The sequence below is a fragment of the Gymnoscopelus braueri genome (genome assembly GCF_963280865.1).
Source record: "Gymnoscopelus braueri genome assembly, chromosome: 13".
In the NCBI taxonomy this organism is placed as follows: domain Eukaryota; kingdom Metazoa; phylum Chordata; class Actinopteri; order Myctophiformes; family Myctophidae; genus Gymnoscopelus; species Gymnoscopelus braueri.
In genome coordinates, this window is record NC_137615.1 from 24,217,075 (window position 1) to 24,244,789 (window position 27,715).

The 27,715-nt window shown below is 38.1% G+C and overlaps 3 protein-coding genes across 3 annotated transcripts; all 3 read left to right on the forward strand.

Annotated features, from left to right (window-relative positions):
- The first annotated feature begins 5,778 nt into the window (after positions 1–5,778).
- Positions 5,779–11,669, forward strand: rusf1 (RUS family member 1). The gene is made up of 14 exons (XM_080446247.1): positions 5,779–6,092; positions 6,587–6,664; positions 6,760–6,874; positions 6,964–7,009; positions 7,790–7,822; positions 7,920–8,025; positions 9,429–9,530; positions 9,955–10,025; positions 10,208–10,392; positions 10,519–10,576; positions 10,656–10,723; positions 10,862–10,993; positions 11,102–11,167; positions 11,258–11,669. The coding sequence occupies exons 1-14, from the start codon at positions 5,943–5,945 to the stop codon at positions 11,341–11,343; spliced, it is 1,296 nt and encodes a 431-aa protein (XP_080302373.1). The 5' UTR covers positions 5,779–5,942; the 3' UTR covers positions 11,344–11,669.
- Positions 11,670–12,245: 576 nt separating this feature from the next.
- Positions 12,246–16,964, forward strand: LOC308098326 (uncharacterized protein). Its single transcript, XM_080446638.1, has 12 exons — positions 12,246–12,355; positions 12,622–12,823; positions 13,075–13,107; positions 13,422–13,501; positions 13,683–13,785; positions 14,338–14,370; positions 15,467–15,499; positions 15,734–15,967; positions 16,090–16,193; positions 16,285–16,447; positions 16,548–16,610; positions 16,711–16,964. The coding sequence occupies exons 1-11, from the start codon at positions 12,285–12,287 to the stop codon at positions 16,590–16,592; spliced, it is 1,101 nt and encodes a 366-aa protein (XP_080302764.1). The 5' UTR covers positions 12,246–12,284; the 3' UTR covers positions 16,593–16,610; positions 16,711–16,964.
- Positions 16,965–20,187: 3,223 nt separating this feature from the next.
- elob (elongin B) lies at positions 20,188–27,637 on the forward strand. Its single transcript, XM_080447338.1, has 4 exons — positions 20,188–20,311; positions 21,921–22,055; positions 25,418–25,526; positions 26,167–27,637. Exons 1-4 carry the CDS (start codon positions 20,309–20,311, stop codon positions 26,277–26,279), a joined length of 360 nt encoding a protein of 119 aa, XP_080303464.1. The 5' UTR covers positions 20,188–20,308; the 3' UTR covers positions 26,280–27,637.
- The last annotated feature ends 78 nt before the right edge of the window (positions 27,638–27,715 follow it).

Here is a 27,715-nt window from a genome sequence, read left to right on the forward strand (position 1 = left end):
ACACTAGACTCTTCTGGAATAAACTCCCCATTGCACTCAGAACTGCAGACTCACTCCCAATTTGCCGCCATAATCTGAAGACTCACCTCTTCAGACTCCACCAGTATCCCCTAGTTAGCACTTCACTCTCCTTGTATCCATTCTTGCCACCCATCTTTTGATTGATGATAGTCTTATTAGTCTACTATGAAGATATATCTTAGTCACTTCATTTTTTTTGGGGTCGTTGACATAGACATGTTTGGTTGTTTAAAGACTCTTTTTTTTTTTTTTTACTAAAACAGTTTTTGTTAATTGTCTCAGAGAAACATTGTGTTGTTAGACCACTTTTATTTGGGCAATATCATGCTAAATTGGTCCCAGCTGACTTCCAGGCAGCCTATGGTATCTGTCACACCTGAGATGAGAGCACCCAGGCGGATAGGAGAAGTACAGACAGACAGTCGCTGTCTGTTTGTGGCTATTTGCGTTTTAGCGTTTTTTGTCTGAGGGCCCCCTCGGTCTGCCTGACTCACTGGTTCGGCCCCTATGCCCTTAAAGGACGACTTCAGCCATTTTCGACCTATCTTCATATAATTGATCCTCACTAATGCTCATTATACTCAGCCCCAGTCAAAAAAAAACTAGGGACTAGGGACTCATCAATGGGGAATCCAAGCTAATAGAAACTGCAGGCTTTCTATTCCTGGAAAGTTAGCATGCTAGAATGGAAGCCATTGTTCACGCGTTAATAAAAATCCAATGGAGAGTAAAAAAAGGCATACAATAAATTTTGAGAACATTGTGGGTTGATTTTAAAATCATCAATCACATTAAAGGTGCAGTAAGTGATTTTATGTTGTTAAAATACGTGTTAAATATCTTTATATTCTGATGGTAATCATTGCTATAGAGTGTTTGTTCAGTAAAAGGAGTCTCCCCGTATCTCCAGCTCTTCAGTAAACAGAAAATGTATTTTGAGGTTGGGAGGTTGGGCTCATACAGGATAGCTACAGGATAAACAAGTGAAATTGGAAGTGATGACACAAAGAAATGAGCAGACACAGTTTGAACTGGAACACTATAAAATTGATACTGATAAATGGGTACTCTCTCTTGATTGGATGAAATTGGCAACCCATCTGATTTTTTTTTCTTTTTTATTAAAGAGCCAGAGAGGCGGGGAGACCCCTGTTACTGAACAAACACTCTATAGCAGTGATTACTATCAGAATACAGAGCTTTAACTTCTTAACATTTTTTTTGTTTTGTTTTAACCAAAACAATATCACTTACACTACCTTTAAGACACCTTCAAACAAAACAGCTATGGTTTTCAGGATGAATAACCAACAGTAGCAAGGGCGTGGCCACAGGATTGTCATATTGGATGTCGCCAGTGCTTCGTCAAAGTACTGAACCTGACACTGTTACCAAATAGCTTTCTTAATCACTACTTTGGTATTTCACTGTGAAACAGAAAGCAGGTTTAGGGTGGTTTAACAGGGTAGGCCTATGTGGTGTTGTTAATGCAGAAACTAAAGCACACATTTTATCTAAACATCAATTAGGCAAATGAGTAGTTTAGAAATAGAGTTTCCTTGGAAGAGTACCAAGGGGGCATTTAACATTATTTATCCATTGTGATGTTGCATTGTGTACACATCAAGTAATTTAGGAAGAATCATATCTCAACTAACATAACATGTACATATAAAGAATATTTATCTCAAAGGTTATGATGAACAGAAATCATTCTAATTCATTGTACAGTAAGTGCATTATTTTGTTAAAAGTAAGTGTTAACTAGCTCTATAGTCTGATAGTAATCATTGCTATGAAGTGTGTGTTCAGTAACAGGGATTTCCCTGTCTCTCCAGCTCTTAATAAACAGTTCAGGTCAGGATACCAATTGTATCCAATCAGGAGAGACATACAGGATAAACAAGTGAAATTGAAAGTGACGACACAAAGAAGTGAGCAGACAAAATTGGAACTGTAAAATAATATAGAATGTAAGCCGATAAATGGGTACTCTCTCCTGATTGGCTGAAATTGGCAACCCCCCCAAAAATGTATATTCTGTTTATTAAAGAGATAAAGAGACGGCGAGACCCCTGTACTGAACTTACACTATATTGCAGTGATTACTAGCAGAATATACAGTTTTAACATTTTAACAAAAAATCTTCACTAACCAAAAAATATAACAATGAATTGATGAGTTAATTATTTTTCAACAAGAGTTCTGTCCTATAATCACACACAATAAACAAAAAGAAAAATCCAGATGTGAAGCTATTTGATAACACGGTCAAGTGACCTGAAATAAAAAAATCTAAAAGAGCATAATGTTACGTCTAACCTTACTTACAGAAAGTATAGACTTGATCCAGATACCAAGGAAAACCTCTCCAGTCACATACACTCCTTTAGTCAACTGAATTTCAGACTTGTATGGTACCCGCTGCGATAAGATACGTTTTGTCTTTCTGTGTTGTCTTCAGGTCTCCTGAGCAAGGTGTTGATTAATGATCACAGCTCTGTGGCTTTCTCTTTGGATCATGAATCCTTGACCACAATGCTGGTTATCCCAATGACAAACTGATCACTGTAGTAGATTCCAAAAGATGGTTTTCTTCAACATTTTCATTTGGGTTTGACTTGAGTTCCCTGCTAGAGCTCCATGTTGCTGAAAGACAGACCTCAAGGAGGGAGTGAAACTCAGTTTGTGTGAAACCGCCACGCCCATTTAGTCATTCTCTACTCCCTCCTTTCCTTTTCCTCCAACACACACACACCAAACCTTTCTTTTGTCATCTCAACTTGTCTTCCTCCACCCCCCACTCCAAAAGTTGGTTTTCCCATCATCTCTGGTGATCATGTTGTAAGAGTTTTGCCAGCTTCATTCTTTCCTTCCATGTGTAACATTCCAAAGGATCTGGGATAGCTGTGTCAAAACATGCCTTGCCTGAGGGTAAAACTGCCAGACACCAAACCTGTCTTTTTGGGCTCCTCCACCTTCCTTGACATCTGGCCAAAAAATGTGCTGTCTGCACTGTGCATTTATCAATCATTTACCTTGTTATGCTTTAATCAGAACACAAAAGGTAAGCCTACCCCTCTCTCTCTCTCTTCCGGAAGGTCAAAAGGCCTCTTGTTCACAAGTTAATGTGCACACAGCTTCTGCCACCCCACTGCTCTCTGACCAGGAGATAAGAAACGTTTACTTATTTGCGGTTCAGTGCTTTAAAACTACCCGACTGCATTTTTTCTAAACTGACGTCACTGAACAGTGTGACTTTTTTCTTCCCTCATTTACACTCAGCAAACTGGATATGCAGTGAAATCTAGTAAGTGGGGGCTTGTTTGGTCTTGCATTTTATCTGATCCTACTGTATTTATCCCAAAAAACATGTTATCCTCCTGTATGGGAGAATAGTAGGAGACACTTTTTACATTTTGCATGATCACGGCCAGAAAGATTCGACTTTCAATACAAAAACGAAACAGTACATACACTTCAGAATCTTGTGCACCCCTAGAAACAAAAGCATTTTTCCTAGATAAGTTCACAAATTATTGGTCACTGAAAAAGGTGTTCCTTTAGCACAGAGTGGGGTAAGTTGATCTTGTAAAAAAGCATATGCTCCCAATCTATAATATTAATAGAAAAGCTTTTCCCTCTCTTAAAAAAAAGAAGTATTTTTCAGATTGATTTGAATATGGACTCTCAACTGACCCCAAACCCATTTGCTCATTCATTTTACCACATAGGCCCACAATGGAAATACGTTTTTTTTTTTTTTAATCCTTTTAATAGATATACAAAAAAATATGGTCAATGGTCATGTTCTCATGTAAATGCATATTTTGTCAATAAAAAACGAAATCAATCAAGCAATCTCAACAAATAAATTGTATTTATTTGGCTGACATCTCTGCAACGACGGATTAAGACTTGGGCCAATTATCTTTTAGGGCCCCCCAGAGCACACAAACACACTATTCAAGTTGTAAGGCATGTGTGGGTCAAGAAAGCAGTGTAGACATTTTATTAGCTACATGATATTTATTTGCATATAAAATAATATTTTATAAAATAAACATCTGAGATACTTGTCAGCTCTGTTAGTCAGACAGCTATATAGGGGGAGCCCTATGAATAAGCAGCCCACATATTGGAGCATAACATATACATTTGAGTTTCGTGGCCCAGGGCACAATAACAAGGGCCCCTGGTAGTTAAGGGCCCCTGGGCACTGGCTTCATTGGCCCTGTCCATAATCTATCCATACAGACCACATATCACATCTGATCAATTTGTAAAGCACACTACCTGATGTATGAGGTGTGCACTACTACCTTAAGATTAAATTATGTACTGGAATTATATCATGCTAGATAAAAAACAACAACAACAACAACAACACAGTTTTGAACTATGTAATGTTAAGACCACTACATGCTTCTATTTTAGGATCAACTTGAACTTATAATTTGTATGTTGCTTCTTTACGAGCTCACGTAGGATCGGATCCGTGTGACTGCCTTCTCCAAGGTCAACTCTGGGTCCATCTGCAACTGTTCAGAGAGTCTCTTGTCTGCGATTCCAACGACCAGTCTGTCCCTTATCATTTCACTGCGCACTGCTCCATACTCACAGTGCTCTGCTAAGCAATGCAAAGCAGTAATGAAACAGTCCGCCGTCTCCCCTTCTTCTTGATGTCTTAGATTGAATTGTGCCCGTTCGAAAATCACATTCCTTCTCACCACGAAATGTCCATCCAGCATAGTTTTCAAGGTGTGGTAGTCACTCGCCTCTTGGTCTGTCACATTCAGTGACGTTAGTAGGTCCTCCGCATCTTCTCCCATCGTGTAGATCAGTGTATTCACTTGGTTTTCCTCCGCTTGCAATTCGAGCCCCGATGCGATCCTAAATCGTTCGAAACGGCGAATCCATTTCGGCCACTCTTCGGGCTTTGTGAAGTCAAACTTAGGCGGCGGGGCAACCAGGAACCGCTCGATGTTGGTGGGCATGTTAGCTTTTTAACACTGTCTCCCGCCCCGTACAGCTAGTAAACAATCCGACGTGAGTGAGTTCTCTCCGAGTCCTGTCCTGTCACCACGAACGACTCACACATCCGACTTCTTACTATCGTGATACAGATCACTTCTGACACCATGTCATGGTAGTAGAACTATGAGCATTAATTAAGCATCGGACGCAGGCGGTTACGTCTTAGCTTGCCTTGGTGGCATATTTATTATCGAGCACAATGACATCCAGCACACCTCCCCACCAGTAGGTGGTGGCATAAGACCAACACAAACAAATCTAACAACCAGCATTGTAACTAAGTACATTTGTTGAGGTATTTTACTTTAGTGGAGTACCTTTACTTGTAGTTCTGTTCTACATACTTTTACTTAAGTAAACCACTTGAGGACAGGTTCACCATGCAACATTCCTCGTTGTGTACATTTCTACCAGCGGCTGCTGCTTTTATCCCCCTCACAGTTTTTCTTGTCCTATTACATTCTTAGGGCAAGTTCAAGACAATCTATAACCTAACATCACAGAGTATAGTATTTTTTAAGACGTAATTGCACGAAGAAACCTTTATATATTTGCAATTAAAACAGCAGTTTACCCGCACACACATGCACGAAACAATTAGGCCTACCCTGTAACAGAATCAAGCGCACCTTACTCCAGGCTCCACCTTAAACCGTTTGTTTCACCAATGAGAAACTCCACAATTTGAAGGCAGATCTTCTATATCTATGAGGCGGAAGTATAACTAATAACACACTGACACGTAAGCGTCATCAGTCTCATAAATGTACCTAAAATACCATAGTTTACTTATACCTCGTTGTACATCAGAGGGATTTATATGTCTCGCTCCCACAAAGACTCATTCGCGTGAGATTAAAACTAGAAATTAAAAAATAAAGAAATGGAAAGGGAAAACACTGTTATTGTGGCAACTGAAAGATATGGCTCTGGTCAACCATGGAACTATGTCGTTAAGGATGGAGCGATGGAGAGAAAAAGAGAAGGAAGTAATGCCGAATCCAGAACGCATTCCATTATTGGCGTGTTCAAAGTGAGAATTATATAACGCCTCAAGGAGAAAATCCAATAGCCTATGCCAGTGGTTCTCAACCTGTGGGTCGGGTCCCTACATGATTTTGGGGGGGTCTCCAGATGACAGTAAAGTGACAATTTAATGACTTTTAATACCTAAAAAATGAAATGAAATGAAGAAAGAGCAACAAACTATAATATAAAAACTGGTCAAGCATTGCCCAATTGTCAAATGATATAAGAAAGAGGCAAAAATTGTGAAAATAGCTGATCTACATGCAAGCTCACAGTGAGCTTGTAGATTGGCTATTTTCACAATATTTATCTGTGGAACCAAGTCAAACTAAATGTAATGCTTCAACTCCTACAATTCCAAGTGCTTGTTATGGTGGGGGGTGCCCAGTTAAAAAATGATTATATTGGGGGGTCACGGCCTGAAAAGGTTGAGAACCACTGGCCTCATTTGCCCTGAAACCCTTTTCTCACTACAATTAACTTATTGTCTCACTTCAGAGTGTCTTCTTGCCACAAGGATATCCCGAGAGTGTCAGTGACGATTACCTGCAATATCAGTTTTGGGATACTGTCCAGGTATGGTACTACAAGATTTAAAGATTACATACATACCATTCATCTGCCAACAATAATGATGACATTACCATCAACAACACACTGTTCTTCAACAGGCCTTCTCCAGTTCACTGTCAGGGACTCTCGCCACTCAAGCCTCTTTGAAGGGTGTTGGTGTTGGAAACCAGGAGGCAACAGTAGCTGCTGCAACAATTACCTGGTTGCTGAGGGGTGAGTGAGCCCTTTTAGGAATGCATTACACCTGAAATCTCAAGTTGTGTTACCTTGGTCAGATTAATCTGAAATATTTTCCTCAATAGATGGTACTGGGATGTTGGGAAGAATCCTCTTTGCTTGGCGAAAAGGGTGGGCTATTATTTATACTTTTCTGATTTAAAAACCAATTAACCACAGATTACGAATCGTACAGGTTAACACAGTTTACACACAATACAAAACGTGACAATTCACGTGACGTGAGTGACGTGACAGTTAAAATAAATTAAACTCATTATCTTAACAAAGACATTACACTTAAAATAGATTAAAATACAACTCTTAATTAAAAAACGAATAAAATATACTACCTATGGTAAATCACACTGTAACCTTTACCAACAGCCAATTTATGTATCCAGGCAGTTCCATTGAGTAGCTCCAATAAAAGTAAAAGATCCCTTTTCTACAAGAATTATACAGGCACACATCTGCGCATTAGCTCTAGTGAATATATTGTGTCATTTGTTGTGAAGAAGTGTGCAGCCTGAGGTCCTCGGACAGGGCCCTCCTGGTCATTCCAAAGTCTAAAATGAAGACAAAAAAGGTGATCGGGTCTTTGCCACCATGGTCCCTGGACTTTAGAATGACCTGACTGAAGAGGCTACAACTTCAGTGTTCAAACTTTTTTAGACTTGCTTTTACTACAATACATTATGTTTTTATGTTCTCATAATTGTATGCTCTTCTATTATGTTTCTCACACACGTTTATCCTTTTATGCTTTTATTTTTTCTCTGTGTTCTTCTTTATTTGATGCTGTGTAAAGTGCTTTGTAACTGTAAAATAGTTGATTATTATTATTGTTATCATTATTATTATTATTATTATTTTACTACAAGCAATATATAATGTCTGTTGTTGTTTTAGGACTAAATTGGACTCAGAAGCAAAGAAATGGAGGTATGCATGATATTTGGACATACAAATATTTTTGATTTTTTTAGTGAATGTCGCAAGATTGTGATATGGCAAACCTTTCTCTGTATTTTTTTACCAGGCTTTTTGCAGATGTGCTCAATGATATTGCCATGCTTATGGAAATTTTGGCTCCAAACTTTCCTGCGTTCTTCACTTTGATTGTGTGCACTGCAGGCATATTCAAGGTAACCTCAATAATTATTCCGATAGCATTATGCTTGGTATTTATTAATAGGTTGTGGCTCCTGACCTGGTACCAGTACCCTTAGCCATCTCTAACCCAATGCTTTATACATCATTGGTGTTAGTTCTCTTGTTGAATGGTTATAGTCTCTGATTTCAATATTGTTAGAGTCCTCTTTGTATGTGGGTTTGAGTAATATAATACTACATTTGGTGGGTTAAAATGTTCCTGTGTTATGGTGCGAGTTCCAATCACATAACTAATGCCATATTATAAACCTATCCCTTGATGCTGAGTCCCAAACAGGGAGGCATTTGGTTTTTGGTACCATCTTTATAGTCTTTGGTATGACTCAGCCGGGATTGAACCCCGACCTCCCAGTAGCAGGGCAGACATTCTTAACCACAATGCCACTGAGCTGGTATATCCAATTCCTCAGAGGAGTCAATTATAATCAATTTCAATATACGTTTATTTCCTGTTATCCTAGCTTAGTGGGGTTAGACACAGCTGGCGTTGTGCGTTTAAGTCCCATAACTGCGGCTTTAGAGTCCCATTTCTTGTACAACTAGCTTTGTGGGGTTTCAGTCTCAGCTCAGATTTTTAACATTGTTTCAAGTATCATAACTATGTGGGTTATATATTTATTGTACAACCAATTTAATTTAATTTAATATGGGAATGAGTATGCCTTGTGGTATGGGTTTGACTGAGTGCCATGTTTGTCTCCGCCAGGCCAGAGGCGTGGCAGAGACTATAACTTTTTCTATAATTTGCACATTATCTCTATCTCTCTACGTTTCTTCAGATTCTCTTCGTTCTTGACCACGTTGGTCTGCAGGTCGCAATCTCTACCATTGCTATAGTCATGTGATCAAGACGGATCTGTCCGATTTTTCATTCCATCCTGATTGGCTAAGATTGGCATCTAAAGTTTGCAGGAGTGGTCTCGTTTTGAACAAAATACCTCGAATCAAATCCGATTGTCGTGAAACTTTGCACGCATATCCCACAAATCAACATATTGTGTCTGTGCAATCACTTCATTAACATAATCCCTCAACTTCTACAGATTTCCGAACATTGCTGGCCTACAATAACCTACCCGACTTGGCGGAGACCTGTGCTCCGAGGAGCACTTTTTCTAGTTTATATATGAAAAGACTTGACTTGCCTAAACACAACACATTTTTTACTTTATACCTATACTTAACCATCTCTAACTTAATGCCTGAAACCAACCATTTTAACATAACTTGTACTTGAATTTAGCTCGACTTGGCCCTGGCAGTTGGCACAGTGCATCATGAGTATGATACTCAGGATGTTCAGGAGCCACTACCTAATTAATATATTCAAAGTTTATGTAATCTGAACTCACTTTTGTATATGTCTCTTTTACAGTCCATTGTTGGAGTTGCAGGTGGGGCAACCAGAGCTGCCTTGACAGTTCATCAAGCTCGTAGAGACAACATGGCTGACGTCTCTGCCAAAGATGGTAGCCAGGTAAAGTTTTATATTTCATCCAGCCTGTGACTGATACTGTCATTTCCATAAGAATTGACCATGGGTCATAATTTATGAGGATAACAATGTACTACTGAGGAAATATGGTAAATCTGTTGCACAAGTATTATAGAACATTACTACAGAACAATGGTCGGTAACAAGTACCTAGTAATGTAAAATAGTAATATGTAATATAGTAAAATAATACCTTAGTTCATTAACAATGATCATTGTGTATACTGCTTCAGTAGTTAAAAAAAATATATATATATATATTATAACTCTGTTAACTGACAATAACAAAAAAAAATGTTTTGCAAGGTGTTGATATTAATTTAAAAAATAAATGTAATAATGTAATTGCCACTTCTGAATCATTGCATAGTGCCTTATTCTGGCTTGTATATTTTATTTTCCACAGGAGACTTTGGTGAATCTGGCTGGACTGCTAGTCAGTCTGGTCCTTATTCCCCTGATCACTGACAATCCAGTGTGAGTACTAGCATTTAATGTACTGTATAGATTGCAAACTTCAAAAAACACTGCTACTCCTCTTTTTGAAAATGCGTCATTTTTCTCATGCACCAAGTACAAAATAACCTTAGTTTTATGGTAAAATGATGCTTCATCCATGTATTATCCACGTCCCATCCTTGTCTGTTTCTGCTCCTCAGATTGACTCTTGTCCTCTTCTTCCTCTGCACCATACTTCACCTGTTTGCTAATTACAAAGCAGTCCGATCTGTAGTCATGGAAACCTTCAATGAAGCTCGACTTTCAATTGTGCTGCAGCAGTACCTACGAGATGAAAAGATCTTCAGTCCTCCTGAAGCTAATCAGAGAGAACCAGTATTCTTGGGTATAGAATATTGAATTCCCCAATATTATTTTCCGTTCTAGGTCTATCATTTGAGTGGCAATATGTCACGGTTATAATTAGTAATTTCCTTAAAGTGAACTCGTATACCTCTTATTTTCATTAAAGAGTTCAGGAAAATTGTACCAATCAAACTTGGAGTGAGGCTAGAGGAACTTGTACAAAGGTAATGAATGTCAAGTGATATTTGCACATTTTCAAATGAACTGTTACATGCAGTTTAATCATTACATCTGTTGTTCTAGCCCAGAGGAACTCCAGTTGGCTTTGAAGAGCAACAACAACATGCCATATCTCTTGGGGGTTAAAAATGGTATGCCTATTATCTTCCTCACCCTCTTGACTTCGTTGATAAACGTGTTTCTGTTGTCCTAATGCCATAGTAAATATCTCTAGATGACAATGTTTTTTTTGTTATGTTTTTTTTTTTTTACTGCTTTCCTACACCTAGACTGTGTGTGTGTTTGCTTGGGGCCAGAAACAACTGTACACGACGAGATGAGGGCAATGTGCCAAGCTATTTGTCTCAGCAATGCTTTGAACCCTGGAACACCTGGACAACCTTTGATGGAAAAGAAACAAAGTGAGCCTTCACCACTATTTGTGTTCTTTCACAATATTAATACAAGTATACATTTCATAGAAATTATATGCATTTAATAGTCACTGAATCCTGTTCTTTTTTTTAAAGGTCATTGGGAAATGGTGTATGATAGTCACAAGCTTATCAACCAAATTTTCAATACATTTCTCAAAGGTAAGCAGGCTCAGAATATTGAGGTTATTGTAAAATGAACTGATTGGCATTTACTTATAGATTTTTGTTGTTGTTGCTGTCAACCTTTAGGTGTAGGAGCTGCTGGGTGGCAGATAAACCGAACTCTACTGGACTGGGATGAGTGGCGGGTGGAGTGGAAAGTGAAAATGAACTGAGAAGTGTCAATCAACTCTACTGGACCAATTTTTCTGTTATACTGTACAATGTAAATATGTTTTTCATTAAAAATTGTAATGAGTGCAAAAATGTTGATGGCAATGACCAAATGTCACCAATTTGAATGATGCTGTTAGCGTATGAGTTCATCATAAAGAAATATTACACTTTTCGTTACCTATTTGATTTGAACCTAGTCTAGCACTGTTGAATTGTGCTCTTAATTTTGTTATTTTTACATTATATTTGTAGACCTATATTTCCATTGTGACCACAATTTATTTGTGTATTCAGTATGTGATGTAAATAAAAATGTTAGACTTTTTCATTTCGTTGCACATTGATCCAAACCTGTACTCAACATTGCCTTGATTATGTCACAGGTACATTTACTCAAGTACTGTACTTTTTTACTGGAGTATTTACAATTTTCAGTACTTTTACTTATATTCCACTATACATCTCAGAGGCAAATATTGTACTTTTACTTACTTACTTTTTTTTATTTTTCGATTATTATTACAAAACATACAATACACACTTCAGCCCTATACATTTCGGCCATTTGAAAATTGCCGATCTACAAGCTCACAATGCGTCACAATGCTTGTAGATCTGCTATTTTCAAAAGATTTGTATACATTTGAAAACTTGTGAAATAAGACATTCTGCAAAATGACTACTTTCTACTTTTGGTACTTTAAGTACATTTTGATACCAATACTTTTGGTACTTTTACTCAAGTACATTTACCATACAGGACTTTTACTTGTAACAGAGTATTTCTACATTGCAGTTTTTATACTTTTATATAAGTAAAATATTTGGGTACTTTTTCCACTAGGGGCACTATTGCAATACATGATCACACGAAGAAAAGACAAAAATAACAACATCCGGTTTGTCTGGCTTACTCTGTAATGTTAAAGTTATTTTCGAAATGGGCAGGCAGCGTAAATGTAGTGCATTTAACTGCACAAATAAGACACGGACCAGTGTGAAGTTTTTTAAGTAAGTATTTTATGTCCCTATGCCAAAGTAAGCTCAGCTGAGTCTAATCTGTAAAACGTTCGGTGGTCTGTGGGTTGAGATGCTTTCGTCTGTTATTGAAGTGCAGTGTTCGACGGCAAAACAATTGGTACCCCATTTCAGTTGGTAAATAGTGAAATGTACTCACTGCCAAATTAAGTGTTCATTGTGGTTCATTTTCGTTGGCAATGTGTTTGAATGCTGTCTGCGTTTAAGATTAATTTCATCTAATGTTTTGTCATGTCTAGGTTTCCACTGCACAGTCCTCAAAGACTCAAAAGATGGCTCATCAATATGAAGCAGGAAGATTGGCAACCCTCTCATTTACATATGCTGTGCATCGATCACTTTGAGGATCAGGACATTGATAGATCAGGCAGATTTGTAAAACTTCGAGAATTTGCAGTGCCCACCATATTCTCGTTCCCAGAGCACAAGGAGAAAAGGAAGGTACGACCATCAAAACTATTATGAATGGGAGAAGACGTCAATTAAGCCAAGAAGACTGTTTTCATTGAAAATATAAAGTATTTAAATGTTTTTGGGAAGATTGCCACATGCCTGTATAGGCTTAATTTAATACATATTTATTTGTATCCTAACAGCAATTGATCCGTTCTGTCAAATAAGGAAGCTGAGGTACTTTCAGGTTCTTGTACAGTATTATTACAACCCCCTCACTGTAATTCTCTCCAAATTAGGCTGCCATCAACCCAAAAAGTAGGAGAAATAAGGTAATGAGATGTTGCTTTTATTAAAGTGTTCATATTAAACAGACTACTGGTGATCAACTGTGTTCTAGTTTGCCACACCAATTTAAACAATTAGCTCCAATGTCATACAGCATGACTTGAATACATGTTTTATTAATCTGTGCTGTACTTGTCATTATAAAGCTAATTTAACATTGAAGAACTAACAGCTAGCCTAAACAATGTCTACTTCTCAATCTCATGTGTCATAGTGTGTAGTGGAGCAATGCTGTTAGTTGTTACCTAACGTAACCTAATGTACTTGGAAATGTTATGTCTCTGTATTCTAAACAAAGGGACCTGCTTCTTCTACATCAAATGGAAAGCCAGCTATACAGAACAAAGGGCCATGCCAGGCGATCAAACAGACTCCACGGTGAGCATCATCTGATACCGATTTCTTATTGTCTTTTGAGTGTTTTTGGTAAATCATGGCTCAGACCTTTTTGTGTTTTATTTAGCAATGATGTAGATATTAATAGATATTGTTGATTTAATATCTAATCCACAGATTTTTCATAATCGTTACATTGTTTTCTTCTGCTTTTATGGATCAGTTACCCTAAGAAGGTTGTCAAATGGTCTATCATAACAGATGAAGCGCTGGTGCAGATTGAATCCTTCCCATATTTCTTTCATGGTGATTACTGTAAACCACAGGTAAAGGCTGCATACTGTATGTGAGTTGATACAATACATTTGGCTGTATATTTATTTTATTCAGATTGTACAAATGTATGTATGAATACATGAATGTATGAATGTATGTATCATGAGAAGTGCAAACATTTTACAATAAGACCCCCAACCCATCTCACCCCTTTCCCCCCAACCCCCCTACAATCACTACGTACACATACACACAAGCACAACATAGACTATGTATTGTACTGTATATTCAGTGAGGAAAAACATAAAAATACTATTTGAATCAAATTAATGAAAAAAGGTGAAAAAAGTAACTAAACCTTAAAATAATTGGTATTAGATATCAACAGTGGTACTAGCCCTAGAACAGCTGTGATATTACGTACATTTAATGCATTCCATATACACAGCCATACACGTAACTGGGCGTTTTAATTTGTAACCATGTACACCTATCAACAGGATATTCAGTGTACTCCATTTTAATTTGTAACCATGTACATCTATCAACAGGATATTCAGTGGGCTCCATTTTAATTTGTAACCATGTACATCTATCAACAGGATATTCAGTGGGCTCCAGATCATAATGTCAAAGTAAGTATAAGTTTGTGATGCTGGTTGAATGCTCTATTCTGATTGGTTAGTCACAACCAGTGGTGTAAAGTAACTAAGTACATTTACTCACTTTACTGGAGTATTTCCAATTATCAGTACTTTTACTTCTACTCCACTACATCTCAGAGGCAAATATTGTACTTTTACTCCACTACAATTATTTGAAAACTTTTGTTACTAGTTACGTTGCAGATATCAATTATTACATTATAAAACATACATTTACCACTTTAGCCCTATTTTATACCTAGGCTATTTGAAAATAGCCGGTCTACAAGCTCACAATGCGACGCTTTGTGAGCTGCTATTTTCAAACATTTTAGTACTTTTACTTTTCGTACTTTAAGTACATTTTGATACCAATACTTTTGTATTCCGGACTTTTACTTGTAACAGAGTAGCTCTACATTGCAGTCTTGATACTTTTACTTAAGTAAAACATTTGAGTACTTTTTCCACCACTGGTGACTGGTCATAACATTCTGCTGTCTATTATTTCTCGATAGCGGACTACTGCCCAATTACAGACCGTTCACATTAAGCCCATTTGCAAAACCTGCGACAAGCAACTGTATAATGTATTGGACTATTTTAACTGAAGCAATTAAATCAATACAAATGTTGTCGTTATTTAAAAAGATTGATTTATTTTATTAAGTAGCCGTGTAGTAAGCGGCTTAGTGTACAGCAAGGTGGTCATTATTGAGAAATAAATCCCTTCATGGTGATTCAATACCCCTTCGCCTCGGGTCTTGGTCCTGAATCAGCCTTTCGAAAATCATTTCTCAATAATGACCGCCTTGCTGTTCACTGTCCTATATACAGTATATAGTATACTGTATATGTGTGTGTGTGTGTGTGTGTGTGTGTGTGTGTGTGTGTGTGTGTGTGTGTGTGTGTGTGTGTGTGTGTGTGTGTGTGTGTGTGTGTGTGTGTGTGTGTGTGTGTGTGTGTGTGTGTGTGTGTGTGTGTGTTATGTATATTTTAACCTGATTCTATGGAGCTTACTTCATACTGTATAATGCTCATATTTCCTGCTGCTTCATCAAATGCTGTTGTGCATTTTCCCATGCAGTGTGATTGTGAACAATCTGGAAACATAATAGAGGTAGGCACTTTTTTTTAACATCATTTTGCTCTCCAAGACCCTTCAGTACGGGGTTACAAATTGTAACTCCTACAAGGTAAAATCCTGTGCTGTTAATTTATCACTTTGTAACTCAGAGAGTGCACAAATATAACCAAATGGACCCTTACTTATTTGGTTACATTTGTACCCTCTCAGAGTTAAATGAACACTCAGAATTTGACTATACTGCACATTATAATTACCTCCCCTTAGGTGAAAAAGCCATGGCAGTGGCTTGGTGTGGATGTCAGAGGACCCTTGCCTGCAACGCTGAATGAACACAAATACATTTTGACTGTGACAGACTACTACTCTAAGTGGTTGGAAGCCCTGCCAATGCAGTCGTGTGTCTCCTCACAAATTGCAGGACACATCAAGGTCATCATTTCTCACTTTGGCTTCCCTTTTAGGATACTCTCTCGACTACCTCAGGACATAGTTGAAGAAGTGAGCTCCCATGGCCATGTCATTGTTCCTATGCATCTTTTACATACATTATTTGTAATGCTGCATGCTGTTGCTATAATATTGACTTTCATAAGAATGAACTGTGAATGTATTTCCTGTAGATCAACAGAGACTTGAAAGAAATGCTGAAAATCAGTCTCTCTCTTGTGGTCCATCATCGACAGACTGGGACTGTGGACCTGGTCACACAGCACTTGATTGACAGGTCTTTGATCCCAGCACTTTGTGAATTATTGATACAGTACAGCTTGGATTCAGAGACACATTCCTACATCTGAATCATTATGTCCCAACAGTATGGTAGCTGATCTAATGCAGCATGGAGCTGACTGGGACGTGCACCTCCCTGCCAAGGTCTTCAGCCTGTGCTTCAAGGAACACTCGGAGACCAAGGAGAGGCCTTTCTCAATGCTTTGCTGTAAAGGACTGCAGCCTGTTCATACCCCCAGGGCACTGAATGTAAGTCCTAATTCCAACATAGCCTCAGTCTTTGAAAAGCAGACTTGGGTGGTGGTGGGGGAGACATTTTAAAATGTGTTCTTTCTACTCTGCTTCACAGTATGACTACTCCAAGATACAGGACAGTGCTTTTGTTGTTCATTAGATATTTCAGTTGGATTGGGTGAGTTGAGTAGTATTTTAAAAACAATAAATCAATAAATACAAAAATAATTTTATCCATATTGTTTTAAAATTATATTTTATTTTGTTTTTGTTTCTAGTGTTGTCATGACCAAAATAAAGACCAATTTGGCTGGACAAATGTGAACATACAGTAGGAGAGAGGGCTGGAGGGAAAGACGATAAAATGACATCGTCCTTCTCTCATTTGTGGACTTCCACGTTATCTTCTACACTACCAAGGACACTGGTCATATAGTTTTGTGTTTTCTGAGGAAATTGAGTGTTACCGATTCACTTCTCCTTTCCAAGTAAGGCTGGTATGGGTATTGGAGCCTGCTACATTTGAATAAAACATTTTGAAGTAGTTAAAGTTGTTGTAATCAGTTTCATTTGCTAAAGCTAGTCCATTTTGTTTCACTCCATTTTATTGAATTCTGTGATTCCAAAGATAGATTGCCGTTTTGTCAAATCTATTGTGGAGAGTAAGAAACCATTAATATTTTAGTTCTTGCATTAGGAGGAGGTACGTTATTGTTGAGATGAAATTCTGCATTATGGCTCTTTATCATTTCCAGGGACGCTACCTAATCAGGTAGGACTAGGATTTTTAGTAAACATGGCCTCTTATAACTGTCTCATTACAGTATGAATAGGATAAATCTAGGTTAATTGATTTGTCAAACTTTCAAGGAAACAGTTTTTTGATGTGCATAAAACACAAGTAGGACAAACTACGCATTCCAACAAAAGACTATTAATTGAAATCTTGATTGACATTAGGGGTAAGAAAGACAATGGAATATATAAAATCATGGCTAGATAACTAAACCGTTATTGTTTCCCGGAGGGAAATGCAGGTATCATAGCAGCAATAGCAACAAAGTTAAAACACGAGGTACAGGTAAAAGTAAAAACAAAATAAAATAAAAAATAGTTAGGCTAAGGCTTAGATAGTAATGGGCTGGGCAATTAACTGACAATATATCAAAACCAATATTTAGAACCAATAAATGTCTAATTGAATAATTGAAGCAAGGTTTTTTATGTACGGTATATTTTCTAAATCAATGAATCGACACAATTGTTTTATTTTAATAATTGACTAAATTGATTAGTCTGAGTGATACTTTCTGGTACAAAATTTGTGAAAAGCTAATTTGGCGATGAGCTGGTCTACTCATCGCAAAATTAGACATTGTGAGCTTGTAGATCTGCTATTTTCATTATTTTTTAAATAATCGTTCATTAATCTTTATCTGTCAAAAGTTTGCAATATAAGTGATATTGATTTGAAATATCGCCCAGCCCTAATTCTGGCACACGCACAATGGGTCTCTTAATGAATGTTTGCACAGTCTATCAACAGTGAATATACATACAGTATGACTGAATTGTGTCTATCAACAATTAATATATATATAAATTAATATGAACTATTAATGAGTATCTGAATGAATATAAGAACTGTATCAGAATAATTATACAGTTTGTACATTCTGAGTTTATCAAAGGTCTATTAACATTGGATATATGTACTGTACAGTCTATAAACAAGCATGTCAATGTTCGGCAATGTAAATCCTAGTACTCTGTGTGCCAGCGTTGGCTGGAGTCAGTTGTCAAAAAGTCAATATTCAGCGCAGGTCTGGACGTTCACATAGGAGTCAAGTGATGATGGCAGCTGACAAAATGACTGGCCATGTCCCTTTTTGGTGTGCTGAGGAGGGATGAGTCTGTGGTTGAATGTGCTCCTCATTCTTGCCAGCTCATCAAAGAGAGGATGGAGGGGTTAGCGCTTCATCCAGTTAAACTCCAGCTATGTTTGTTGGCATCCCTTGTGTTGATGTTACCCCTCACCCACCCCCCAGCATGCAAAGGCAAAGAAGACAATGGCTACTACAGACTGGTAAAACGTGCAGCAGCCTGTTGCACACATTGAAGGACCTGAGCCACCTCAGAAAGAACAGCCTGTTCTGTCCCTTCCTGGAGAGGACCTCAGTGTTGTTAGTCCAGTCCAGTTTGCTCATTATGTACACCCACCCAGGAACTTGTAGGTGTCCCCCATGTCTATTGTCTATACCCCGGATGGAGATGGGATTTGAGGGCCTCTCTACTCTGCCAGAAACCCATCACACGTTTCTTGGTCTTCCCAATTTTGGGCTGGAAGCGGTCACTGTCGCATTAGGTAGGTGGCATGTACTCGGTTTGAAGTGGAAGTTGGAGGTGTATAGGGCCGTATGTCAGGCTGACTTGCTATGGCTTGCTGGTGAAGTAGTCCGTAATCCAGGTCACCTGGAAGTTTGAACAAGGAACAAGGAGGAATCAATGAGAAATAATACTTAGGGACAGACTCAACCAATACTTATTTTTCGACTGAACTGTTGGGGGGGGTCCTTCAGGTAGGACAGGGAGAAAACTTAGTCTTGTCTGCTTTTTAAGCCATCCAAGACCACCACCAAGTTCATTCATTCGAGTGGCAACGCTGTCTGTCCACATGGGACATTATCACTGAGGTTGCAGAACTCAAGTTTTGATGACATAACTGCTTGAGCTAGTGTGGCCCTTGAAATTCTGAAAAGTATAGACTGTGGAAAGAAGATGTGGAAATGTGTGTGTATGTACTGTATATAAGGTTAGATTTATATATGTTGCCCAGCCCTAATTCTGGCACACACACAATTGGTCTCAGTGAATGTTTGCACAGTCTAACAGTGAATATATGTAGTCTATAACAGTGATATTTTTATATATATATAATCACACGGCTGGACCTCTTCTGTGGGGTATATAAGTTTTTTTTATGATTTGTTTCGCATGAAACTACTATTAATGGAATTTGTGATTCCTATGTTGTGTGTGTGTGTGTGTGTGTATATATATATGTTTTTTAAAGATTTGTATATTGCATAAATGAACATCTTTCCGGTTTGTCACCTCTTGCCGACTTGCAAATCAAAAATGTTACTCAATTTGACTGATAACCCATGACATGAGTGAGGTATTAATTCGATAATCACTTACTGCCCTCTCCTGGAATAATAGCAGTTCATTCTTGAACCTCTTGACAGCTGTTGTGATGGTCGCGGTGCAGCATGGGATACGTTGACTAAAAGATAGCAGCCGTAGCTGCGTCAAGTTGTCAGCCACAAGACTACAGATACTCGATTGTATACAAAATAAAAGGGTGAGGTTGCAAATTTGTTTTGCACAAGGGGAAATATTGGGGTGATCCATAGAGTTAAAAATAAGGGGTGATATCACGCTCGGTTACAGTCAACTATTTGGACCTGGCAGCAGCTGTTGTAACTATATAAGTATATCATACATGTACTGTACTTATTACTTAACATTTTGAGGTATTTTTCACTTTACTGGAGCATTTCCAGTTTTCAGTACATTTACTTCTACTCCACTATACATCTCAGAGGAGGAAAATGTACTTTTTACTCCTCTACAATTATTTGAAAACTTTAGTTACTACTTGGTACTTACTTTGTAGATTTTGATTTGATTTCGTTGTTACTATTACAAAACATACATAAACCACTTATATACATTTTGGCCGGAGCTTTTAAGGAACACACTGGTCAAAATGTCTTTTATTTTGAAATCACAGACCGGATATAGCATTTTTCTCAACAGACGCTCACTCGACAATCGACATTCAACGGCGCAGTGTGCAACCAACCGAAAGCAATGGTGAGTGTTCGAAAAAAGAAATTGCATGTCATTTCACAACTTGGCTCAGCGAAAAGTCTTACTTACGTTGTCCTTTCTGACCGATATGTGTGTTTGAAATGTGCGGTGTCGAGCTGAGCTCACCTCGTTCCATTCAACCACTATCCAGACGCTGATGTCTTTGTTTAGCTAGCTCCCAGCTAACAGCCAAACTAGCACTAAGCTAACCGAACTAGCTAACATAATAATAACCCGTTGATGTTATTGTTAAAGTAGCCATTTCAACTAACTTAGCTAGCCATAATGTTAAATGGAGTACACACAGTGTCAGTCGGTGTTAACCATGTATGTAGGCCTCTTATAGCTTAGTTAAAAGTTAACGCTTAGTAAGTCTGTCCGAAATGCTAGCATTAACTTTAGCCTCTCAACTGCTACACCCTACAGCCTAAGTCAAATGGAAACTGACCCAGATGGTGCAGAATTAAAGTTTATGCAACATTCTACATTGTTTGCCAGTTGTCGAATATGGCTTGATTAGCTAGTAGAAATATTAGCATTCTTGATTTTACACTTATGTCATATCGGGATCCGGTAGAACTGTTTAATTGGCTGGTTGCTTAGATCAGTGAGTCTCTCAGCCTTTTACATGTCAAGGACCCCAGTTTGATAATTATTAAGCCACAGACCCCCATTTAATGTTTTTTTCCCCCTATCTCTGGGACTCCAATCTACACTGAAAAATGGTGTTAATTGAACTTTGAGAGTTCGCAAATGGTTCCATTTGCGAACTCGGGAGTTGCATTTGTTTTTTGTTGATAGCTGGTCTCCGGACCCCACACTGAGAACCAGTGGCCCAAGTACTGAATCATTTACCATCTCCACTCACGGATGAGGGTTTAAATATTTTAGTTTGAGTTCAGCCAGTGCCAGATTGGAGCTGGAACTTCTACTAGTGCTTGAGCACTCGGGACATAATTTAACACAAAGCATTTACATCATTTATATTCAGCATATTAGGTAGTTATGTCCACCAAAAACTAGAGTTGATAGAGGAGGCTACACATGATATACCCCCAATCATTGCCAGTTCAACTAATATTTCAGATATTAAGAGCAAGGCAACCACTTTGTAAAACTAGAAACCACAGATGCAAGACGGTAATTTATGATGAGTTATTTTCTGGAAATCTTCATCTATCTATTCAATGATAAACTGGCAATTTACAGAATACTATGTCATTTCTATTGTACTGTTCACTGCAGACTTCAAACCAATTTCTCTTTTATTCATCGTGACTTCCAGACGGAAAATGCCACTTAGTTCACTGGCCACAGTGGTTGGTGGACCTTAAAATATGTTGTTTGATGTTTTAACAGCCACCTAGATGTACACATTATAGGCTAGTGTTGACGTTATGGTTGAGTCTGACTACCTGCTTACTTATCTGACTTATATGATAAACAGACTAACCAACCACAATCTAAATTTAGCCTACCAGACTTTTGCAAATATTTTTTATTTACTCTAGTGAAATCAGACAGCCGTACAAAAAAAAGTGTATATATATAAAAATGATTAGTCATGCTTTCAGATCTAACTTAAGTGTTATAACATTACCTCCCCCTCTAGGATGTGTTTCTAATGATCCGACGTCACAAGACGACCATCTTCACAGATGCAAAAGAATCGACCACGGTTTATGAGCTGAAGCGCATTGTGGAAGGTATCTTAAAGAAGGCGCCCGAGGAACAGAGGCTGTATAAGGTATGTTATACGTAATCTCTCAAAACAGATTTTTGATTAACATGAAAATCTGTTAAATAAAAGCGCACCTATGGGCACAGATCCTTGAGTTGTATGTTGTGCTTTACCCAAATAAAGTCAGCATGACTGAAATGTAACGCCCCAGTGTGTGCGCAAGTAAATAACTCTTTACCTTTTTTTGACCCTACTTGTAAGCTTGGAACGACAATATGCACCTCATCCATTGCCATTCCTATCAACCTCTGGTGATAAGTGTTGTTTTTGAGAATGTTCTGCCATTTGTCGTGTGCTACATAGGTCTCTGGTTCATCCAATTGGCTTCATCTGTGTTGGCGTTCTGACCAGTATATATCCTGGTCATTCAACATTCTAAGTTGCTCCTCCATTATAGAAACAAGTCGACTTATAACTAACACAATTACATTCTCAAACCATTTTCCCAGTTAGTCTTTCAAAAGTAGTGAGCATTATAGTGTCAGACTTAATACATTTGTATTTTTTTTAAAGGTGTCATGACATTCATTTTCACTTTTTTTATTTTCAATGTTTTATTTGGGGTTTTATGACCTCAATTACACCCAAAAAACCTGAACTTAGAACATTCAGTGGATTTTCTGTGGTCTGGGGTTTTCTGAATAATTAGGTTGAAAAGTAATCTGAGCTTGGCCCTTCGACAGTGAGGTCACAGTCGATTAATCCCGCCCACTCTCCTCCTCGCCCCTCCCCTATCCTTTCCTTTGGGGGGGGCGGAGCAGAGGCGATGATTGACAGGCAAAATCCCTCACCAGCGACACCCGCAGGCAAAGATTTATTTTTTCATTGCAGTTGAAAAGGCTTTAGAAATGTGAGAGTAAAACACCTGCCATGGATCACTGGAATGGAATTTTTACTTAAAACTTTTTGTACACTTTTGAAGGACCAGGACAAAGACTTTGAATGTGGTGTAAAAGTGAATGTCATTAAACCTTTAAGCCAGTTGGCAGAAATGCCAAAACATCTCGCTTGTACCTCAAAGGCGCTGAAGAGGTTTTAGATATGTAATTTTATTTACTGTAGCAACTTCAGAAAAAACACTAGCACATTAATAAAAACCCACTATCTGTTAGCTCCATGTTTCTTTCGCTGTGCAGTTGTTGATTGGACTATTAACACGGGAAGAACCAGAGAGCAGCTGTCTGTCTGTAAAATTAGCATGAACTTTGGTGCTTGGACGAAATCCTCAGCATTCAGGTATTGAAATGAGCTTGACCTCAGATGTTAAAATTATGATTATTTTTTTGATTGGTTGGTTAAATAATTGGGTGTGTTTACAAATCAGAAACGATGTACTCTGGACTAGTGGTGAACAGTGTTACATTTCCCTATCATTGTTTAGAACAGGCTTTAAGTACACTTGGCCAAGGACAGGGCACAAACAGTGTTGCCAACTCTTGTAAGAGAAATAAGCCAACCCACCTACAAAAACAAAGCAAATCGTGGGAGAGAAATAAGCCAAATCTCACCTCGAAAAACAAGCCCAATAATATGGCCATATATTCCTAATAACATACACACATACTTGAGCCAGAGCTTAATAAGTAGAGACACCAGACTGATTCTGTCTCTCAATGTGATTCACACTCCTCAAACCTATGGGGAATTACAGTGTGTGTGTATATACATCAAAGAAATGTTGGCTTGTTAGATTTGCCACCGTTTTTACCTCGACTCGTCATTTTGGGGACTCCGGGGAAAAACAAACAAAGTCGCATTAAGTGTTTATGGTAGCCAAATGGGGTCTGCTGACACAACACTTACTCCAGGCTTCTAATTTACATGACAGTCAGAAGGTTCGGTTGCATAGATTTGATATTCTCCACTTCCTTTGTGGTGTACACCGTCAGATCCTGTCTGTAAATCCTCCATAAGGGGGCTCCGGACAGGATCTTTAGGCCTGATACAGATAATTGTTTTATTTATTTATTTCTCGTCAGATTCTCATCCTGATTTTATTTATTTACTCTGTATTGACATTTTCCAAGTGCTCTTGAATTGTAATTGCATTACTTCTTCCATTGGCATTAAGAATGATAAAGAGAAATGTTGGGCCAGATAAAGCAAAAAAAGTATGTACTAACGTAAATTTGTCAATTTGAACAGTAACAGTTGTCTCTTTGCTTGAATAAGTATTTAATGTTCACACTGAAGCATTGGTTAATGTCTGTACTGTCGCAGTTTTGAGGATGTCATTGCTATGCGATGATCAGTCTGTTCCATCGTAATTACCATGCTTTTAGTTGTTTACTGTTAGAATGACACAAGCATGTACGGTAGTTATAAATATTAGTGTCATCGATTGGTTTAAAAAGAGGTCAATTTAGAGACTGAAAATCATCCAATTGATAGGAGCGTCTCATTCAGCAGTTTGTCAAGTTGAGGGCTGAACATTTACTGGCTTGTGGACCATTAGTTTAGTACATCTGTTCTAGTAGAAATGTGAGAAACCTTTTTATTTTGCCACATATATTTGCACATGCAAGGAATTTGACGTTGTGACTGAGATAGTAGTTTGCCCTGTTAAAACTGGCATCATACAGGTTTCATGAATAACTCATCTTCATCTGTTGCGTTGTCTCACAAAACCTGAAACACTCTTAACACTATCAACCATGTTCGGAAAAACTGCATTTCTGCACTTGCTGTAAGCCGTAAGTCTTTCACTGCCTTGGACGACTTTCGTTTTCAGTGGTTTTCCACGGGACCGTACCTATGTTCCCCGGGTCCTATGTTCCCCGCTTTCCTAGGGAGAGCGGGGAATAGAGGACCTAACCTAACCCTAACCTTAGTGGGGAACATAGAACCCGGGGAACATAGGTATGACCCCGTTTTCCACCAGTTGACGCTGTTCTCTAACATATGATATGAGTGACCATTTTCATCCTCAAGTCACACAGATCCAGGAGATCACGTGATCGAAAGATCTACACCACCATTCCCTTCCTGCTTAGCGTATGTGGGGAAACGGCTGTAATTTTTTTTTCTCCCTGCATTTTTGACGAGACAAGCTACAGTATATTGGCCTGTAACAAGCGACCGGGGGTCGCAATGATTTTTTTCTCTCGCAGAAGCACAGTGAAACCCTCCGTGTTTAGCAACCGCCAGGGGATCAATCATAATGGATATAAATATTCTGTGACTAGTTGAAAAATGTAAGGAAAACCAAAAATCGCTGGCAGTGGGCGACTCATTTATGTATTTTAAACTGGCAGTGAAAAGAGTTAACCAGAGGCCCGGCTATTGAAAACATGACTGGTGCACATTCATTTAATGATCCGGCTGTACTGTAACCAATATCCTCTGTTCTTTTGTTTTTATCATACCAGGATGACATGTTGCTTGATGATAGTAAAACACTTGGAGACTGTGGGTTCACAAATCAGACTGCCAGACCCCAGGCCCCAGCCACTGTTGGATTATCTTTCCGGTTGGGTGGTAAGATACATTGTTATACAACATAAGCATTTTAAGAATCCTTGTATAAAGAACTGTGTGCCCTTACCTATGAATGTTAATTTGTAAGTAAGTTGTGAAGTCTTAACTAGGCCTGTTATTTTCTAGTTTAGTTAGCTAGTACATCTCAACATTTTTGTTTCTAAGGGGAAAAAAACGGGTGGTCAAAGGAGATGGTCTTGTATATGTATATTGAACGTGCTTCTAGGATCGACGGGAATGTAGACTTAAAAAGGAAGAGGATATCTGAGCACTCAAAAAATGTGGATGAGAGGAAGTAAAGTTAAAAGAAAGTTTATTATAACTTTGTTTTAATTTTACTTACTCTTTTACTTACTTTTTATACACTTAATTTTATCATCTACTACTGACAGACGGCTGAAGCCAGACATGGAAAGAACCTACAAACTAAAATAAAAGTTCAGAAGAATATAAACTAAACAAAAAATCATCTGCAAAACGACTCAATTGAAACTTATAATTTATTTAAATAAATTCAAAGCACCCTCCACACACACATTCTTGATATGTCAATTTCCCCTTGCTCTGCTCATTTAGTTTGTTAATTAACACTGCAGCTGTTCTGTGTCTGTTTTGTCATTCTACCTCTTCACTTTCCCAGATGATTCATTTGAGCAGCTGAGGATTGAGACCTTCTCTAGCCCCCCAGAGCTTCCTGACGTCATGAAACCTCAGGACTCGGGCAGCACAGCCAACGAACAGGCTGTACAGTGAAGGAAAGAAGGAAGCATGGGGGGGAGGGGATGGGAGGGGGGGGGCCTGAACTGGTGAAATGTGGGAAGTGATGCCTTGGGGGAGTTTTACAGACTATGGATCTTCAGCTCATCAGAAAAATTACCAATACGGATTCCCTTTTTCTGAATGAGTTAGGGGTGTCAAACAAAAACATTGATGCTGAAATGTATGAACGCATGTTAGATAAATTGATAAATTCACACCCTTCTAAGATAACCTGACGGATTTGTCACAACACTGTCAGTCATCCATGGGATTGGTAAAGGCTGAACACAAGAATTGTACCTCTTATTTAATTAATTCTAGTCTTTATTTAGGGTAAGGTTATTGTAGCCTTACTTGTGTTTTTTTTATTGTTTTTGGGGGGCTCAGTGGGTGAGTGACTTTTTTTTCCTTTTCTTTTTTTTTCTCTTTTGTTTCTATTAGGATTTAACATTTTACTCTTTGGCCTGGTTGTATTTGTTGCAACAGTAGCTAGGAGTTTTGTGCATCTGTATGTTACTAGTTTCATTTTAGAGAACCTGTGCATGAAACCAATCTGAAATAAAATTGATTCATTTGTTGGCATCAGAATAATATAAAGTAGGAATGCACATAAGCAGATACCAGATAAAGGTTGTTGAAATTTTCCTTTCATATCAAAAATTGTATTGTTTTACAGTTTCTCTTTGTAGTGTCTCAGAAGTTACTATAATGTAATGTTACCCTCTCTGACAGACTCATGATCATGCCAGCTACACTGTTACCTGGTTCAGAGAGTGAGTCCGTCTATGTACTATCATTGTCCAAACGTAGACATGAAAGTTTAGAATTAAATGACTGACAGGCGTAGTAGCGATCAAAAATTGCTGTTAAGTGGTTCTGAATCTCAATCTACCTTACTAGTAAATATAGAAGGTATATTCTTCTCCAGCATTTGATTGGAGCTGATGAGATCTCACTCACCATAATCAAAAGACATTGTAGAACTGTGCCTATGATTTTGGAACTACGCATTTCCCTCTGACCACAGATTTACTGTCCATTATTCAGAAACTTGTGTTAAACACTACTTACTCTAATTGTCATATTTCTTCCCGTGGAACCAAAGGAGAATTGAAAAAAGGAAATGTTATATACATTTAAATTCTGAATTAAAAACTAAGCTGGATTGTTTTCCTTTTTTTTTTTTACTATGTTAAATGAATATTTGAATGTTTTACCAGTTCATGACTAGGATTTAATTGAGACGAGATATTGCAATGAATTTAAATTGCGGTTTGTTTAAAATGGGACGTGATCAAAGCTGCACCTGTAACTGACTTTTAGTTAACATTAAAACAGCCATTTGTTTTATATCCCTGTGAACTGTGGTTTGTTGTAGGGACGCTTCCCGATGTTGTGAATGGGCCCCATTCATTGTTTAGTTTTCGAGC

Coding starts and splice junctions, on each gene's coding strand:
- rusf1 (XM_080446247.1), top strand. CDS start 5,943: ATGGAAAGGGAAAACACTGTTATTGTGGCAACTGAAAGATATGGCTCT. Junction 8,026..9,428: donor GCACTGCAGGCATATTCAAG/GTAACCTCAATA, acceptor TCTCTTTTACAG/TCCATTGTTGGAGTTGCAGG. Junction 11,168..11,257: donor TTTCAATACATTTCTCAAAG/GTAAGCAGGCTC, acceptor GTCAACCTTTAG/GTGTAGGAGCTGCTGGGTGG.
- LOC308098326 (XM_080446638.1), top strand. CDS start 12,285: ATGGGCAGGCAGCGTAAATGTAGTGCATTTAACTGCACAAATAAGACA. Junction 13,502..13,682: donor GCGATCAAACAGACTCCACG/GTGAGCATCATC, acceptor TTTATGGATCAG/TTACCCTAAGAAGGTTGTCA. Junction 15,500..15,733: donor AATCTGGAAACATAATAGAG/GTAGGCACTTTT, acceptor ACCTCCCCTTAG/GTGAAAAAGCCATGGCAGTG.
- elob (XM_080447338.1), top strand. Junction 22,056..25,417: donor AGGAACAGAGGCTGTATAAG/GTATGTTATACG, acceptor TTATCATACCAG/GATGACATGTTGCTTGATGA. Junction 25,527..26,166: donor ATTATCTTTCCGGTTGGGTG/GTAAGATACATT, acceptor TCACTTTCCCAG/ATGATTCATTTGAGCAGCTG.